At 38.8% G+C, this 19,782-nt stretch overlaps 1 protein-coding gene across 1 annotated transcript; it reads left to right on the top strand.

The window, feature by feature from the left end:
* The first annotated feature begins 13,153 nt into the window (after positions 1-13,153).
* LOC130589665 (uncharacterized) lies at positions 13,154-13,964 on the top strand. Its single transcript, XM_057391139.1, has 3 exons — positions 13,154-13,488; positions 13,579-13,761; positions 13,850-13,964. Exons 1-3 carry the CDS (start codon positions 13,454-13,456, stop codon positions 13,962-13,964), a joined length of 333 nt encoding a protein of 110 aa, XP_057247122.1. The 5' UTR covers positions 13,154-13,453.
* Positions 13,965-19,782: the final 5,818 nt, after the last annotated feature.

The raw sequence follows: 19,782 nt of genomic DNA, 5'->3' as shown, positions 1-19,782 counted from the left end.
CACAAAACCTTAACCCTCAACCCTTCCTATGGTCACCTATAGAGAAGTCTAGACCTCTATCCTCCTAGATCATGGTTAAACACACGATCCGCGTGGTTTGAACCGCCCTTACTATGACTTAACTCAAATGAATCGCACTTAAGTCCCAACCAAAGTAGCATTAAAGTCGAGGAACACAATAGGATTACTAATGTTATCAAAGCAATAACATTCAAGTAATAAGCGATGCTTCTCTAAGTGCACAAGATTAATGTTCAGCATTTAATCAAACACCTAGTATGCTACATGGAGCTAGGAACATAACAATCCGATTATGCACCTAGAATTAGCATTAGATTATTCACACAACAATACTAGTAACGTTCCTAGCTAAGATTGTGCAAACATCATGGAAATAAATACAAGAAGCATCACAATGACCATAGAGAAGATAGAGAGTAAGAAGTTCTCACAAATAGATTAGAGCTTCAACAACCAAATCCAAGATATAAGTTTAAGCTAGCAAAGCCATATAGATCATTACAAATCTACTAAAGAAGAGAAGAAGAAAACCCTCTAGAACCCTCTTCTCTTTCGCCCTCCTTTCGTAGTTAGAACAAAAGCTAAAAACTAACATAACAATCTAACCCTCCAAGGGAGGAAAAGAAAACAAAAGGCGCTGATGCAGGGGTCGCGACTCGCGACCATGGGCAGGTCGCGAGTCGCGATACTGATCGCGGGTTACGACGTGTGTTCAGCCTCACAAAAACCACCAAAACAAAATCAACGAAGAAAAAGGAAATAACTTGGCTTTTGAGTAAGCCATGAAGCTGTAGAACTAGAGTGAAAACGATCCTCGGACGACGAACAACTACGAAGCTTGAACCACGAACCTCGGAACTCGGAACTCGAACAAAGCTCGAAAACCTCGGAAGATGCGTCATAAAGGACTACGGACAAGGACCCCAGGGTACAAAAAGTGATCGGAGGGCTAAGATCAGCCCTCGACTATGCCACCATGCAAACCACTCCCTAGACTCCTCAAATCACAACATCCTCCGACAACACCTCCTAACGTCAAATCTCTCCTAAATCCCGATACTAAGCTCGAACCGACACCAAAAACGACCCGAAATCTGCCTAAGATTGGCGGATAACTTGGATGCATCAAATTCCCCCACGCTTGAACCCTACTAGACCTCGAGTAAAAGAAAAAGAGAACTCGACACCCAAGCCCCAAAATACGCCATACCACGCCAACCTTTAGAATCGCCATCCACGAAACGTAAAAGCCAATCGACAAAATCTACCCCAAAAGAATTCTTCTATACAAATGAACCTCGAATCTCGAAAGGTCTCGGGACACGATCATCAACAATAACCTCCCAACTCCAACCTTCCCAAAATGCGAGGAAACTAAGACACGAGGATGAGTGATTCCCCCACGCTTAGCTTCTTGCTCCGACCAAAACATACCACAAGCAACAAAAGAAAAACAAGCCAAAAAGAGATGTACACCCCGCACTCGAAGGACACAAAACAAGAACCTAATCTAATCCGAAAACACCGACTCTAATGCCGCCACCTTATGACGCCGACTCCGACAAATGAGGATCAAAGAAAATTTTCTTTTCTCTCTTTTCTTTTTTCTCTCATTTTGCTTAGGAGCCCTTTCGGGTTTTCATCCTAGCTTCTCATTTTCATTTCTTTTTTCATCTCTCTCTTTTTTTTTTTGGCTCACAAAGCTCACCCACTAAACTAGCTCTTTTTTTTTTTTGCATAGGCCGCCTTTTCGGGTTTTCGACCTATCCGAGCCCCCAATTTTTGCCCGAGTCGCCCGTCCTTGCGGGTTTTCAACTCAGCGGGATTCTTCTTTTTTTTTTCTTTCTTTTTCTTTTTGTCACTTTTTTTTTTTGTTTTTTTTAAAATTTGATCAAATTACAATTACTACAATATATACAAAACATCTCGGATGTGGGATCGGAGTACCAGGAGTCATGGTTCTCCGGTCCCCGGGGTGGATAACGGGACACAAAGAAGTTGTTCATGGTCGAAACCATAAAACAACTTAATAGATGTGGTCCTCCATCACGTACATCCTATCCTGCATCTCTCCCAAATCGCCTCTAACACTGGATAGTTGCTCAGTTACCTGAGCCTGAAACTGGGCGTGAGGGAGGTAACCTGCTCCTGCCGGTATCGCTGAAACTGTTGGTATTAGAACTGTTGTAGCTGAAATTGTGGCTGTGGCTGTGGCTGAGGCACGGGTTGGACCTCTTCAGGGTCCCTCTGACCTAATTCCTCTGCCACCCCCTGGCATACCTCGCATCAGGGGCAAGAAAGAGCTCCTCATGGGTAGTCTGCTCCGTAATGGCCACCCGCTCCTGTGGTAAAGCCATATATCTGACATTCCTCTCCCCAAAGAGCCACACATATCTCGTGTCATTGCCTATGGTTGTGAATTGAAGCATGGTAATACTCCTTAAGGCAATGGTATCATAGCAGTTGGAATCAAGAGAAAACCGACCACCAGCTTCCCCTAAAGGGGTCAATATGGGGGTGCCCTTCTTGTCTACTGGCACCTGGACACCTAGTTGGGAGGCTAAAAGGCTAATCATGCCTTCCATACTCAACTTCCCTGAAGTTTTCTCCTCAGCAGTCTGAGCTAAGCACTTATCCACCCAGATTTTCACCCAATCTGGGCACCCCTCCCCTTGTGTTGTCGTGGCCCACAGACATTTAAGATCAAATTCTGGTAAATTAGTGGGCTCACCTGCACAAAAGACCGTCATAGACAAAAGATGGTGTACGTAGCGTAAGGCGGGGTGGGGAATGGCGCTGCTCTAATAGTGGCTATGCCACGTGCGACCACCAGTGATTTTATACCAAAACACAACAGGATTATAGTTCTCAGTCTCCAAAAAGTCATCCTCGACCATAAAATCCCAAGCAAAAGCACTTTCTATCTCAAGGAAATTCATCTTGTATTGGTGATCATTAAGAGAAAAAGTGATGTGTTCAGATTCATCTTCGGTTTCGGGATGCTTTTGTAGGGTTGAAAGGAACTCGAGGGTGTACCTCTCATAAGTTTGGACCCTCTTCCATAGAAAGTTTTTTGAGGCCAACCTTGTCGAGAAGAAACTCAACCGAGCTAGCTAACCCCAATTTTTCTAGGGTAGGGTGACCCGCAAACTTAGTTTCTTGTATCACCCTCCCCGGTCTATCAAGACGGTCCCATCGCCTTTTTGCTTGGTCACTAAGCTTCTTAAGGCCACGTGAGTTAATGTGGGGGACGGGTTCAGTTCGGCTTCTCTTGCTAATTTTTTTTCAACTTATGAGAACTAACAACAGCAAGGGTTGGACACAAGAACACAAACAATGACACTCTTACACTCCAAACACCCTTCACACACCAATAACCAACCACCAATTCCCAAATGAGTTCAACAATTACACCAACAACACCAAACAACTCAACAATTATAATCAACCACTACAAACAATGACTTAATCAAGCTACAACTCTACAATCAAGCAAGAATAAGATATTTCAAGCAAAATAAAAGAGAAGTAGGAAAGAGAGTGTTATACCAAAATGTAAGTCAAGTTGTGTTAGGTAGGGTGATTAGAACTTGTGAATAGCTTCCTTAACCATGTAGAATGATCCTCCAAGCTTCAATTCGGATGGTGTTGCTCCAAATCAAAAACTCCCAAATTCTAGGGTTTGGTATAAGGTGATAATTTTCAGAAATTTTGGAGAGATTATGACGTGAAGGAGAGTCAAAAGTACAGAATTTGTGTTGAGAGAGGAAAAGGAGAAGATTAGAGGAGAGATTGGAGGTGAAGATTGGAGTGTGGGAGATGAGAAGAGAACCTTGATTGATTTTTGAGAGTGAGAAAGTGCTGAGAGGAGGGAGGGTGTCGTATGAAATGGTTGGGAGTGATAAAAGAGGGGCGTAATTGAGCTTTCTAAAAACAAAAACAGACAGCTGTCGCGAGTCGCTAGCAGTGTCGCGAGTCACGACCTGATGTCATCGCGAGTCGGGAGAAGCGTCGCGAGTCGCGACCTGCACAGTCGTGACCTGCGATGTTCATCGCGGCTAGCGAGCGTCTTTCTGTTTTTTTTATTGTTTTGTGTTTGCTTCTTTGATTTAATTTCTAGCTGGACAACGTCCCTCATTTTTTTTCTATAATCCCTCTTCACTCTTATCCACCTATCACTCTCATTATTCTTTCATGCTTTTTCTCACACATCAATAACCAACTCTCGGCTTTTGATACTCCTCATCAACATTTTTACACACACAACTTCACAAGTCACGAACTTTTCTTCTATTCACTGCAAAACGAACAACCAAAAGCATAATATCTTCCAAAAAACCAAAAGAAAACTAACTTTATACATTATATACAATGAGCTTGTTTATTTACCGTCGTGGACACAACTTACAACCATATGGTCTAACCATAGTCCGGGCCACTGAGAGGAACATCCTCGGCTCCAACTTGCTTGAATCCTTCAAAGTACGGCTTAAGCCGCTGCCCATTTATCTTCAAAATCACTGAGGTGGCTTCACTTTGGATTTCCAAAGTTCCATGTGGAAACACTTTCACAACAATGAATGGCCCAATCCACCTAGAACGCAATTTTCCCCCAAAAAGACGTAGGCGGGACTGAAAAAGAGGACATTTTGGCCCACCTTAAACTCTTTCCTTATAATTAGCTTGTCAAGCCATGTCTTAGTCTTTGCTTTGTAAATTGCTGCGTTTTCATAAGCCTCGTTCCTTATCTCCTCCAATTCTTGCAATTGTAACTTCCGATGCAATCCAACTTCATCCAAGGCCATGTTGAAGTTTTTGACGGTCCAATATGCTTTGTGTTCAAGCTCTACTGGAAGGTGACACGGCTTTCCAAACACCAATCAGTATGGTGACATACCAGTGGGGGTTTTATAAGCTATCCTATTTGCCTATAGCGCATCTTCCAATCGCAAGCTCCAATCCTTCCTACTTGAATTCACCGTTTTCTCCAGGTCTCGCGATTAGACACCTCCGCTTGGCCATTTGTTTGTGGATGGTAGGCCGTTGAGGTCTTGTGAGTCACATGATACTTTTTCAGCAGCGCACCAATGGTACGATTGCAAAAATGGTTCCCTTGTCACTAATCAATGCCCTTGGAATCCCAAACCTGGAAAATTTGTGAGATTTCACAAAATCTGCAACCACCTTAGCATCGTCAGTATGAGTGGCCTTAGCCTCCACCCATTTTGATACATAATCCATTGTTAAAAGAATATACATGAAACCAAATGAGGTCGGAAAAGGTCCCATAAAATCAATGCCCCATACATCAAAAATTTCACAATACAAAACCGCACTTTGAGGCATTTCATCCTTTGGGATATATTCCCGACCCTTTGACAATTATCACAAGATTTACAGAAATGAAATGCATCCCTATGAAGACTTGGCCAATAAAAACCACATTCCAATACCTTTCGTGCGTCCTTTTTGCTCCAAAATGACCCCCACATGCATGAGAATGACAAACGGTAAGGATAGAAGCTACCTCTTCATCAGGTACATCTCCTTACTATTTGATCTGCAGTGCTTCCAGAGATAAGCTCGTCCCATACATAATGCTTGGCATGTGCTTTGAGCTTATCTTTCGTGCCTTGGAAAATATGGGAGGAAAACATATTAGAACAAGAAAATTGACATATCGGCATACCATGGGTGTAAGCATCCTAGGCATCAATTGCTCGTCCGGAATCTTCCCGAATAGGCTCTTGCCATGGCTTCTCCGAACTTGGTTCTAGATCATAAGAGGATACAATCGACTCAAATGGTCTGCAACCAAGTTCTCAGTTCCCTTCTTGTCTCGAACTTCCAAATCAAACTCGCTAATAAAGAATCCACCGAATTAGCCTAGGTTTGGCTTCTTTCTTCGCCATTAAATGCGGAGAGCTGCATGGTCAGTAAAAAATTACTTTTGTCCCGAGCAAGTAGGATCGGAATTTCTCCAGTGAAAACACCACAGATAACAACTCCTTCTCAGTCGTGGAGTAGTTACGCTGTGCCTCATTTAGTGTCATAGAAGCATAATAGATGGCATGTGGCACCCTTCCAACTCTTTGTCCTAGCATCGCACCTACGGCGTATTCGCTTGCATCACACATAATCTCAAATGGAAGAGACCAATCTGGAGGTTGAATGATAGGAGCCGAGACTAGCCTCCCTTTCAAATCCTCGAATGCCTCCTTACATGCTTCATCCATTACAAACTCTACATCTTTTTGTAACAACCTGCAAGAGGAGATGAAATCTTCGAGAAATCTTTTATAAACCTGCGGTAAAAACCTCATGACCAAGAAAAGAACGGATTTCTCGCACATTAGTAGGGTAAGGTAAGGACTGAATAGTATCAATTTTTGCCTTATCAACTTCTATACCCTTCACAGAGACCACATGGCCTAACACAATTCCCTGCTCAACCATGAAATGACACTTTTCAGAATTAAGCACAAGGTTAGTTTCAATGCACCGTTTCAAAACCATAGTCAAGTGCTCCAAACAATTTTCAAAGGAGTTTCCATGCACGGTAAAGTCGTCCATGAAAACTTCTACAAATCGCTCCATATATTCTAAAAAGATACTTACCATACACCTCTAAAAAGTCGCAGGGGCATTGCATAGTCCAAAAGACATCCTCCGATAAGCAAACGTGCCAAAGGGACAGGTGAAGGTTGTTTTCTCCGGATCTTCCGGCGCTATGGCTACCTAAAAATATCCAGAATATCCATTTAGGAAGCAATAATAAGCATGATCAGCTAATCTCTCGAGCATCTGGTCAATGAAAGGCAATGGAAAATGATCCTTCCTAGTTACGGCGTTAAGCCTACGGTAATCAATGCATACTCGCCACCCATTTTGGACACGGGTGGGACTAAGAAACCATCTTGGTTCTCCACAACTGTGACTCCAGACTTCTTTGAAACAACTTGGGTCGGACTAACCCATTTGCTATCAGAAATTGGAAAAATCATGCCAGGTTGGAGAAGTTTCAGAATCTCGGCTTTTACCACCTCCATCATAGGTGGGTTAAGCCGCCTTTGCGGCTGTCGCACTGGCTTTGCATCATCCTCCAACAAAATCGGATGCATGCAAGTCGTCAGGCTAATTCCCTTGATATCTGCTATAGTCCACCCAATCGCCTCCTTATGCTCTTTTAGCACCTCAATGAGTTTTCTTTCCCGTTCCTTGGAGAGCTTACTCGATATAATCACCGGTAGTGTATCTCCATCTCCAAGGAATGCATACTTCAAATGTTCAGGCAATGATTTCAGCTCAACGATGGGTGCCTGCAAAATAGATGGTAAAAGCTTCCCCGGAGGGATAGTCAAAGGCAAAGGACCTACAAAGGAGGGAACGAGTGGAAGAATCACATGTTCCTCCAAAGCCTGGAATGTTTCCTGCAAGTTAGTACTTAAAACGTACTCAACATCATTTCCTTCCAAGCTAAGTTCAAGAGCTACCTGCAAAGAATCTTCACCACATATATCGAAAACATCCTGCGAGTATGAATCAATGACATCTATGGAGTAACAAGAGTGGTCATCTCTCGGGAATTTCATGGAATCATAGATTTTAAACTGTATAAGGCTTCCATCAAATTCCATAGTAAGACAACCACTATGCAGATCAATTTTTGTTCTAGCAGTTTTTAGAAATGGCATTCCTCACAAAATAGGAGTGGCGTGCTTATCATGCTCCATAGGTACTAGAAACAAGGGCTAGTGGGGAATTTCACATGGATGTTGAGAAGCTTTTAAGGTTATAAGAGTAGCATATGTCAATTGAAGAAATCCCAGTGATGGAAGCAGAATGAACAACATTTCTGATGATGATGAAGAGGATGTTGAGGTATGGTTCTACCCTGAGTATCACTAGTAGAATAAATGCTTATTACCGGGGAGAAATTAAGGGGGCAACAATAGGTAATTATTATATTGCCTCGGTTTTAAACCGCAATAATATATTTATGTTATATCAAGATGAAAGAGAATATTGCTGCGGTTTCTGGGGGGAAAACTGTAGCAATATTCATTATTCAATAATAATAAAAGGCATATTACTACGGTTTTCCCCAGAAACCGCAGCAATATGCCTTAATTAATAATAAAAAAGAGGATATTGTTGCGATTTCTGGGGAGAACCGCATAATTTGCCTTTTATTACTATTAAATAAGGCATATTGCTGCGGTTTTCCCCCAGAAACTGCAGCAATATGCATTCTTTTCTTAAATTTTTTTTTTATGCGTGTATACATAATTGGGAAGCTATGCAAACTCGAGGAAGCTATGCAGCAAGCAAAATGCAGCAATATGCAATAATATTTCTGCATAAATTTCGACAGAGCTCCGTTTGTATATTGGATAAACCGATAATTGGGAATTAACCTGTATAATAACCAACAACCAATATCTACATCATCCACCATCCAAATTCAAAATTCCATCCAACAACCACCATCTCCAACTTCCATCATCCAAAATTCCATCCAACAACCAACATCTCCAACATCCACCATCCAAATTTCAATTCAAGTTTAAAAATAAATAAATACGATTCAATCCAACACAAATATCTTGCGAATCCAACATATATATATTAGTTTAAAGTTAGAAAAACAAAGAAAATTAACATTAACTAACTAACCAACTCAATGCACTCATTAATAAAGTATCTTGCCCAGTTATTCTTCACCTCATTGATTTGATCTTCCGTATAAGGATCATGGGTAATGATACGAGCAACCTGAAAATAATTTACCAAAGTTAGCCTCAAATAGTTAAATATATAAAATATGAAATGAATAATTATATGAACTTACTTCGTCCATATTCTCCGAACCAAAATATGAAGTGAGTACGTCAAAAATGTATCGCATCACAAAATAACCTCACTCTGTGCCTCCTTGTTGTTGCACGCACTTTATCAAAAGTTTTAAGAAAATGAGAAAATTTACCGTATAATGAGAATAAAGTAAGTTTTTAATTGAATCAAACAATTCCATTATACATCTACATGTTTCCACAAAAGCTTCTCCCATTGAACTTTGTGCCCGCTCAACCGAAATCTCCTAAAAGCATTACATAACACAACATCAAATGATTTAGTCTTTAATTGTTGTATGTTATAATCTCAATTCATTTAAAGTATATCAAACCGATCAACTTACGCTATCATAGGCGTTCTAATCTTTAACTTCCGCTCCTTAGGAAAGCTAGCGGAATGGAAGGTATAAACTACCCCAAGCAAGGGATATATGACAAGGAGCATCCAATGACGGCTATTGCGAGATTGAATAACAATAATTACATAAAAGATCACATATCATGCAACAATCAATGTTTGTAAAACTATATATTAAGATAGAATATTACTCTTAAAAGATTGGCGCGAAATTGATACTAGCACCAAGACCGACGGATCCCGTCATAACATGCTGAATGTACCTCGTTACCTCCTCCGATGCACGCACATCCTCGGTACTCTCCAGACACATCCATCAAACACGTCCAATAGCATCCCCAAATCCATCCAAGTCAGACTGCGTAGCCCTAAAAATTAGCAAAAGTAAATTATATGTGAAAAATACAACAACCATATAATGAAATGTAAAAAAAAAAATCATAACTTTGATTATTGTTACCTTATGTACACTTGGATAATAGAAATATTAATCATCTCTCCTTTTAGAAACTGACCAATATCCTCCTAGGTCCGATAAGCAGTGCCATCATCTCCTGAATAATAGAACAAGGAGATCGGCAAGGTAACACCAACAACATCATCGTCTGCGACGACAAGGCAAGCGTATCTACTAACTCCTTACAGTCTTTAGTGAGGGAGTCCAAGAACGATCGATCATCGATAACTGGACTAAAATAAGAAGCCAAACCGGCTGAAAGCAGCTGGCTAGAAGATCTAACAGCCTCCCCCGAAATTGCTTTTTGTTTTTAGGTGTCGGTGTAACATAATAATTATTTCTGAGAACGCGCATAAGATTTTGAAAATTTTAAATTGAATGCTATTATTTTTACAAAAATGGAGGCCGATATGAACAATTACCTCGTAACTTAACATTTGAACTAAATATTTTTGCCATTGCACCCATGTACCCAAAGGAGTAGTTGTAGTGTCGATCGCATATGCAGGGACATGAACAGGTTGTGGCAAATGACTATATTTCTCTACAATTCGATGAATTTTCACTTTAAGGTGATCATTTGTCATTCTAAACCCATGAACTGTAGTGGTCTCATCAAAAGCATAAGAATATGCATCTGCCACTAGAAAAGTCTCTCCACTAGTTGGATCTATCAAATACAATCGGCATGGAACCTCGTCCTAACAACAACGTAAAGTTCTATTTAATTATGTAAGATATTATTTGAATAAAACACATGTATATATGATAATTATTTATATAAATCACATGTATATAAGATAATTATTTGTATAAAACACATGTATATAAGATAATTATTTGTATAAAACTAGTAGAATAAATCCTATTTGCTGCGCTGATATTGCTGCGGTATTACCTGTACGCAGTAATATAACACGCAAAAAGAAAAAAAAATTGAAAATTACAATATTGCTGTGGTTTCCCGCCAAAAACCGCAGCAATATTATTCAACGGGCAAATTTTGAAAAACATGTGGGCCCTTAGCAGCGAATATTGCTACGGTTTCCACGTGGAAACCGCAGCAATATATTAAAAAATGATTTTTTAATATATTGCTGCGGTTGCCACGTGGAAACCGCAACAATATTCGCTGGCAATCCAAAAAAAAAGGGACGCGGGTTTTGTCGAATTGTTCACTCTCTCACAATCTCTCAAACTCTCTCACAGTCTCTCAAACTTTCGACCCCCCTTCGTTTTCCGGCGTTTCGGTCCTCGGTATTCAGTTTTCGCAACAAAATCTCTCCTTCGTTGCTACAATGGATCGACTCCGGTATTCAGTGCTTGGTTTTCACCGGCGCCACTTCAATTTTTCCGGTGCTTCTCCTCCGGCACTTCTCCTCCGGCGCCTCTCCTCAGAATTTCCGGTGCATTCAAGCTTGTTCCTCGCCGTTTTGTCATCTTAGATTAGTTTTTTTGCAAATTTTTCTTAATTAGTGTTTTAATAAATTTTTGGCTTAAATTGTAGTTTAAAATGATTAGTATAAAGTATATATATGCTTAGTTATAAGATTTGAGTATTAAAAACTGATTTTGTGATAATTTTGCTTCAGTTTTTGTATGCCCTAATATGTTATACGAGATTTGTTTTTGTAATTCTTTGTTTAAATTGATATGAATGCAATGCCTTTATATTGATAGACTTACCAATGGGAGGGGAAGGGAAATCTAAGGAATGGTTTGGTATTTGTTGTTTGATGATAACTTGAAATCGCTTGAATGCGATTATTGTTTGGTGAATATTTGGAATCGCTTGAATGCAATTGTTTTTATGTACATCATATTGCCTAGATACCCGTTCAAGACTTACTCATTAGGAGTAAGTCTTTAATGTGTTTTTTTATTTTGCAGAAAAAGCGAGAAAAGGCGCTTGAGAGCGCAAAGAAGAACACACATCATCACCACTTAGGTCAGAGGAGTTATGGAGATGCTAGAGAGTTGTGGAGGCAAGAGAAATTCGGTCCACCTAGTTTTGATTCTGGATCGTCTTCTAGTACACCATCCTCCTCGGTGTCCTCCAGTTTTAACCGGGGTGATGATTGGTGGTGCGCAATGCATAAGAAAGATCCTGTTACTAAACAGAGATTCATTCCTGATGAGGAAACAAAGAAAGCAGCTGACAAATACGTATGTATATCATTATAATTAACTTTTAGTTTGACATGAATATTTTTTCATTTATTAACTACATTATTACTGTTAACTTGCTTTTTGGGCAGTTGGAGTACAAGGAGAAGCAAGCCAAGGGTGAGTTCATTCCGGTTCGTAATAGAGACGCCCTTTTTATGGCTCTTGGAGAGAAGCCAGATCATCCGGGTCGCTGTTACGGTTTTGGGGGTGTTAATGTTGGCTATACCAAGGCTTTTGGGCACGTACCTCGTACTTACTATAGGAGATCGATGAAGGAACAAGAGGAGGCACTCATACAGAAAATGAGTGAAACGTGGAGGGAGGACATTGCCACATATATGCAGAATGTGATGATTTCACCTTCACATCCATCTACCGGGCCATATTCTTCACCATCTGGTGGGCCATCTCCTTCTCATGTACAGCCACCTACTCAGTCACCTGGGCTGTATCATTTTTTTCCTTCACCATTTGCTGTGCCATCTCCTCCTACACAGCCAACTCAGCCTCCTATTCCACCATCTGCTTCACCATTTCCTGGGCCATATTCTGAGCCATCTCCTGGGCCATATCCTGGGCCACCTCTTGGGCCATATCTTGGGCCATCCTGGGCCATCTCCTGGGCCATATCTTGGGCCATATCCTAGGCCATCTTCTGGGCCATCTCCTGGGCCACCTCTTGGGCCACCTCTTGGGCCATCTCCTGGGCCATCTCCTGAGGTAGCTGCTTCACAGCCCACTCATCTACGTACTCCATTATCTGGACCAGACACTCATTCTCCTCAGCTGAAGGTACATATAATTATTATATATACATGTGCTTTATACAAAAAATTATCTTATATACATGTCCTTTATACAAATAATTATCATATTTACATGTGTGTTTTATTCAAATAATATCAATATTATGTGTTGCTGTTAGGACGAGGTTCCATGTTGATTGTATTTGGTGGATCCAACTAGTGGAGAGACTTGTCTAGTGGCAGATGCATATTCTTATGCTTTTTATGAGACCACTACAGTTCATGGGTCTAGAATGATGAATGATCACCTGAAAGTGAAAATTCATCGAATTATAGAAAATATGGTCATTTGCCACTACCTGTTCCCGTCCCTGCATATGAGATCGACACTACAACTACTGCTTTGGGTACTTGGGTGCAATGGCCAAAAAATTTAGCACAAATGTTAAGTGATGAGGTAATTGTTCATATAGGCCTCCATTTTTGTAAAAATAATAGCTTTCAATTTAAAAATTTCATAATCTTATGCCCGTTTTGAAAAAATAATTATTAGGTTACACCGACACCTAAAAAACAAAAAGGGATTTCGGGGGAGGCTGTTAGATCTTCTAGCCAGTTGCATTCATCAGCCGGTTCGGCTTCTCAGTTTAGTCCAGTTATCGACGATCGATCGTTCTTGGACTCCCTTACTGAGGAATGCAGGGAGTTAGCAGATACGCTTGCCCTTGCCGTCGCAGACGATGATGCTGTTGGTGTTACCTTGCCGAGATCCTTGTTCCATTATTTGACAGATGATGGCACCGCTTTTCTGACCAAGGAGGATATTGATCAGTTTTTGAGAGGAGAAATGATTAATATTTCTATTATCCAAGTGTACATGAGGTAACAATAATCAAAGTTATGTTTTTTTTTAACATTTAATTATATGGTAGTTGTATTTTTCACATATAGTTTACTTTTGCCAATTTTTAGGGCTACGCAGTCGGACTTGGATGGATTTGGGGATTCTATTGGACGTGTTTGTTGGATGTGTCCGCAAAGCACCGTTATGGAGTCGCATTCATCATCGGAGGAGGTAACAAAGTACATTCTGCATGCTATGGTTGGATGCGTCGATGTAAATGCTAGTATCATGTTCGCGCCAATCTTTCAAGAGTAATATTCTTTCTTAATATTTACAAATATTTATTGTTGCATGATATGTGATTTTTGAAGTAATTATTGTTGTTTAATCTTTCAATAGCCAACATTGGATGCTCCTTGTCATATGTCCCTTGCCTGGGATAGTTGATATCTTCGATTCTGCCAGCTATCACAAACAGCGGAAGTTAAAGCTTAAATTGCCTATGATAGCGTAAGTTGATATATGTTTGATATACTTTATATGAATTGAGATGGTAACATTCCACAATTAAGGACTAAATCAAACAATTTTGTGTTATCTAGTGCTTTTAGGAGGTTTCGAGAAGCTTTTGTGGAAATATGTTGAGGTATGTATTGATCGAATTGCTTGATTCAATTTAAAGCTTACTTTATTCTCATTATGCGGTAATTTTTCTCATTTTCTTATAACTTTTGATAAAGTGCCCGCAACAACAAGGAGGCACGGAGTGCGGTTATTTTGTGATGCGGTACATTTTTGACGTACTCGCTTCATATTTTGGTTCGTTGGATATGGACAAAGTAAGTTTATATAATTATTCATTTCATATTTAATATATTTTAACTATTTGATGCTAACTTTGGTAAATTATTTTCAGATTGCTCAAACCTTTACCAAAGATCCTTATACGGAGGATCAAATCAATGAGGTGAAGAATAAGTGGGCAAGATACTTTGTTGATGAGTGCATTGCATAGGTTAGTTAGTTTATGTTAATATTCTTTTTTTTGTTCTAACTTTAGACGAACATATACATTATTGCAACTTGTACAACCAACTTTGTAGTGATGGATTATCATGATATATATATATATATATAATTATATTATATATATATATATAATATATTAATATATATATATATATGTTGGATTGCGCTAAATATTTTTGTTGGATTATAATGGAATTGTATTTATAATGTTGGTTGGGTTGAATATGATGTTGGTTTGTTGGCTTGAATATTGGATGATGTATGTTGGAGATCATGGTGGTTGTTTGATGGATTTTGGATTTGCTTGGATGGTGGATTCGGAGATGTTATTGGTTGTTGTACAGGTTAATTAAGTCCCTATTATGGGTTTATCCAATTTACAATCGGAGCTCTGCCGAAATTTATGCAGAAAATTTATTAGCATATTGCTGCATAGCTTCATCAAGGTTGCATATATAACTTCCTCTTCACTAATATAAAACAATTTTTTTTTTTTTTTAAAAAAGTAATATTGCTGCGGTTCTGGGCTCGAAACCGCAGCAATATTACTTTTTTTTGTATAAAAAAGTAATATTGCTGCGGTTTCTGGCCCAGAACCGCAGCAATATTACTTTTTTATACAAAAAAATGTAATATTGCTGCGGTTCTGGGCCAGAAACCGCAGCAATATTACCTTTCTGGGCCACCTTATTTCACCACAATTCCTAATAATGCTGCGGTTTGGTCATTAAAACCGCAGCAATATTACGTTATATTGCTGTGGTTTAAAACCGCATCAATATTATTAATACCTATTGTTGCGCCCTTAATTGCTGCGTGCCCTATTCCGCAGCAATAGGGCACTTTTTAACCGCAGCAAGTAGCCTTTTTTCTACTAGTGTAAAGCACATGTATATATATAATAATTATATGTACCTTAAACTGAGGAGAATGAGTGTCGGAAAATCCAGATACTGGAGTATGAGTGGGCTGTCAAGAAGCTAGCCAAGGAGATGGCCAATGAGATGGACCAGTAGATGGTGGAACAAATAATGGAATAGGTGGCTCAGTGGGCTGTGAAGGAGATGGCCCAGCAAATAGTGAAGGGAAAAAAAGGATATAGCCCAATAGGTGGCTGAGTAGGTGGTTGTACATGTGAAGGAGATTGCACAACATATGGTGAAGGGAAAAAAGGATATGGCACAATAGGTGGCATAGTAGATGGCTGAGTAGGTGGCTGAGTGGGTTGTGAAATCATCACATTCTGCATATATATGTGGCAATGTCCTCCCTCCACCTTTCACTCATTTTCCGCATGAGTGCTTCCTCTTGTTCCTGACACGATCTCCAATTGTTCCTATGAGGTACACGCCCAAAAGCCTTCGTATAGCCAACATTCACGCCTCCAAAACCACAACAACGACCTGAATGATCTGGCTTCTCTCCAAGAGCATAAAAAGGGCGTCACTGTTACGTACCGGAATGAACTCACCCTTGGCTTGCTTCTCCTTGTACTCCAACTGCCCAAAAAGCAAGTTACAAGTAATAATGTAGTTAATAACTGAAAAAAAAAATTCATATGTCAAACTAAAAGTTAATTATAGTGATATGCATACGTATTTGTCAGTTGCAATCTTTGTTTCCTCAACTGGAATAAATCGCTGTTTAGTAACAAGATCTTTCTTATGCATCGCGCACCACCAATCATCACCCCGGTTAATAATGGAGGACACCGAGGAGGATGGTGTACTAGATGACGATCCAAAATCAAAACTACGTGGACAGAAGTTCTCTTTCTTCCACAACTCTTTACCATCTCGATAGCTCCTTTGACCTAAGTGGTGATGATGTGTGTTCTTTTTTGCACTCTCGAGCGCCTTTTCTCGCTTTTTCTGCAAAAAAAAAATACACATTAAGTTAGTAGTATATAATTTAAATTAATAAAACCAAGTTAATAATTAGATTATAAAGTTACTTTAACCACTTCTGACGTCATAGCCTCTTTGAAGGTGGCCCGACCCAATCCCCCTTGATGTGCTTGTATACATCTGGTGGACTATCACCTAACTGCTCTTTCTTTGATCTAATTGTGATCAACCAGATACCAATTTGCTCTTAAAATCCCTCCATCTAGTGTTCACATCAAACAAGTGCTGCTTTTTATATGGATGCTCGTTGGAAATGTGAAACATATTATGTTTTCCACAATGGGCTAAGATGGCTTATTTTGGTTCCAACATGTTTATATTTTGTATTACCAATCAAAATTACTATTAAACACATGAAACTAAGTATATATGATATGTTTGAGGTCTTTATCACTTAAACTAGCATGAAACTATTCATATTCATTCATTTTCAAGGAAAATGGCCCAAAATGAGCAAAAATGGCTTATTTTGGTTTCAACATTTCTATATTTTGTATTACCAACCAAAACTACTATTAAACACATGAAAAAAAGTATATATGATATGTTTGATGTGTTTATAACTTAAACTAGCATGAAACTATCCATATTCATTCATTTTCAGGGAAAATGACCCAAAATGGGCTAAAATGGCTTATTTTGGTTCCAACATGTCTATATTTTGTATTACTAATCAAAACTACTATGACGCACATGAAACTAAGTTTATATGATATGTTTGAGGTGTTTATAACTTAAACTAGCATGAAAATATTCATATTAATTCATTTTCAAGGAAAATGGCCCAAAATGGGCTAAAATGGCTTATTTTGGTTCCAACATGTCTATATTGCGTATTACCAATCAAAAATACTATTAAACACATGAAACTAAGTATATATGATTTTTTGAGGTATTTATAACTTAAACAAGCATGAAACTATTCATATTCAGTCATTCAAAAAAAAATGGCCCAAAATGGGCTAAAACGGCTTATTTCGGTTCCAACATGTCTATATTTGGTATTACCAATCAAAACTACTATTAAACGCATGAAACTAAGTATATATGATATGTTTGAGGTGTTTACAACTTAAACTAGCATGAAACTATTCATATTCATTCATTTTCAAGAAAAATGGCCCAAAATGGGCTAAAATGGCTTATTTTGGTTCCGACATGTCTATATTTTGTATTACCAATCAAAACTACTATTAAACACATGAAACTCATGAAAAGGAAGCTAGGGTGGAGTATGTCCTGGCTCACAGGAACTATACTCAATTTCTGAGTCAAAAAGCAAAAGTTAGGTGGCTTAATGAAGGTAATGATAATACAAAATTGTTTTATCAAAGTGTGAAGCTCAGAAGGATTCAGAATAGGATTAATATAATTAGAAAAGAGAATGGTACATGGGCTACCAATTCACTTGAAGTGGCACATCCCTTCCTTGATTTCTATCATGGACTTTTAGGTAGTGAAGAAGTGGTGAGAAAGGTGGAGCCTGCAATTATAGCTAAAGGGCATGTGTCTAATGAAGCTCAACATCAGGCCTTGTCCCTTGCTTTAACTGCAGAGGAAATAAAATATGACATTTTCTCTATACATGATGACAACTCCCTAAGGTTGGATGGCTACTGAAGTTGCTTTATTAAGCAAACTTGGGACATAGTTGGCAGAGATGTGGTTGATGCAGTGCAGTGTTTCTTTAGATGTGGCAAGCTACTCAAGGAAATCAATGTGACAGTTATAACATTGATTCCAAAGACTACCTGTCATATGCATGGATTACTTACCAAGATCATAGCTTATATTAGTGAGTTGAAAGAATTTAGGTATTTCACTATATGTAAAAGCTTGAAGGTGAATCATTTGAGTTTGGCAGATGATCTGCTTTTGTTCTGTAAGGGAGAAGCAAAATCAGTCTATCTTCTTCTGCAAGGGATTAATTTGTTTTCTGAGACAACAGGGTGCAAGCTAACAAGCGTAAATCTGCCATCTATTGTACTATTATGGAAGAGAGTGAGGTTATAAGGATTGAATAATTCTCAGGCTTCAATAGAGAACACCTTCCAGTTAGGTATCTTGGTGTGCCTATAAGTTCTAAGAAGCTTAGTGTTGCTGACTTTGAGTTGCTTATTGACAAAATGACTAGTAGGTTAGATCATGGAATACTAGAAATTTGTCATATGCACGCAAAGCCTAGTTAATCAACTTAGTCATGTTTAGTGTCCATAGTTATTGGGCATAAATTTTCCTCTTTCAAGGTGATGTAATGAGGAAGATTAATTCCATTTGTAGGAATTACTTATGGTCTGGTTTTGCTACCTGTGAAAAAAGTGGAAATGTCAATTAGAATGATATGTGCAAAAATAAGAAGGATGGTGGTTTGGGTTTCAGGAACATATGTACATGGAATAAAGCTGTTGCTGGGAAGCTTATTTGGCATATAGGTTGTCAAAAAGATAACTTATTGGTGAAATGGGTGCACACTGTCTATGTGAAGCACATGAACTGGTGGGATTTCCAAGCTATACCAGGTACTACTTGGGTACGCAAATACCTTTGTAAAGTTAAAAATGTAACTCACTTAGGTATATATGTCTAATTAGAGTATGAATCACCAATACTCAATTAAAAAAGTTTATCATGGCTTGATGGATAATAAACCAGCAATAAACTGGACACAAGGGGTATGGAATAGGATGAACTTGCCAAAGTATAATGGATAGGAGTGCAGGGCAGATTGAGAACAAAAGATAAATTATTTTTATACAATATTAGCTCAGACAACCTACGATGCTTATGTGGCAATGCTGTGGAGACTCATGATCACATCTTTTTGATTGTGGTTTCAGTAAGCATCTCCTGTCCAAGCTGCTTGAATGGATTGGTTTGAAAATCTAGAGACATAATTTGATACAAGGGATGAATTGGATCAAAAGAAGATATACATGGACCAGGGTTAGAAAGCAAATTTTATATAATGTAATCTCTACATTAGTGTACCAGATATGGTTGGCAAGGAAAGAAGCATTTTGGCAATGCAAAGTTAGTAGACTAGAAAGTGTAATTAACAATACACAATGTATAATTAAGCATAGAATTCAATTTTGTCATTTTAGGAAACAGAGTGAAAGAGATTGTGAATGGATAGGTAGTTTGTAAGTTTGTTTGGTTTTGGCTAGTTTTTAGTGGCTTGTTTGTTTCTAGTCCTTTAAGGACTTAGGTTGTTTGTGGTTTTTTCAAAATGCAATATACTACTTACTTAATAAATAAAAACGACTTATGTAAAACATGGTATCATAGCGACCTCATTCATCACTGAAGATATATCATCCTCTCAAGTAAACAAAAATTAAAACAATCTATACATAGTCCACTTATTGAAAACCAAACATATCTCTACAAATGTCA

This window comes from Beta vulgaris, chromosome 1 (assembly GCF_026745355.1).
Source record: "Beta vulgaris subsp. vulgaris cultivar EL10 chromosome 1, EL10.2, whole genome shotgun sequence".
NCBI lineage: Eukaryota > Viridiplantae > Streptophyta > Magnoliopsida > Caryophyllales > Amaranthaceae > Beta > Beta vulgaris.
This window is presented reverse-complemented; position numbering and strand designations above follow the sequence as displayed.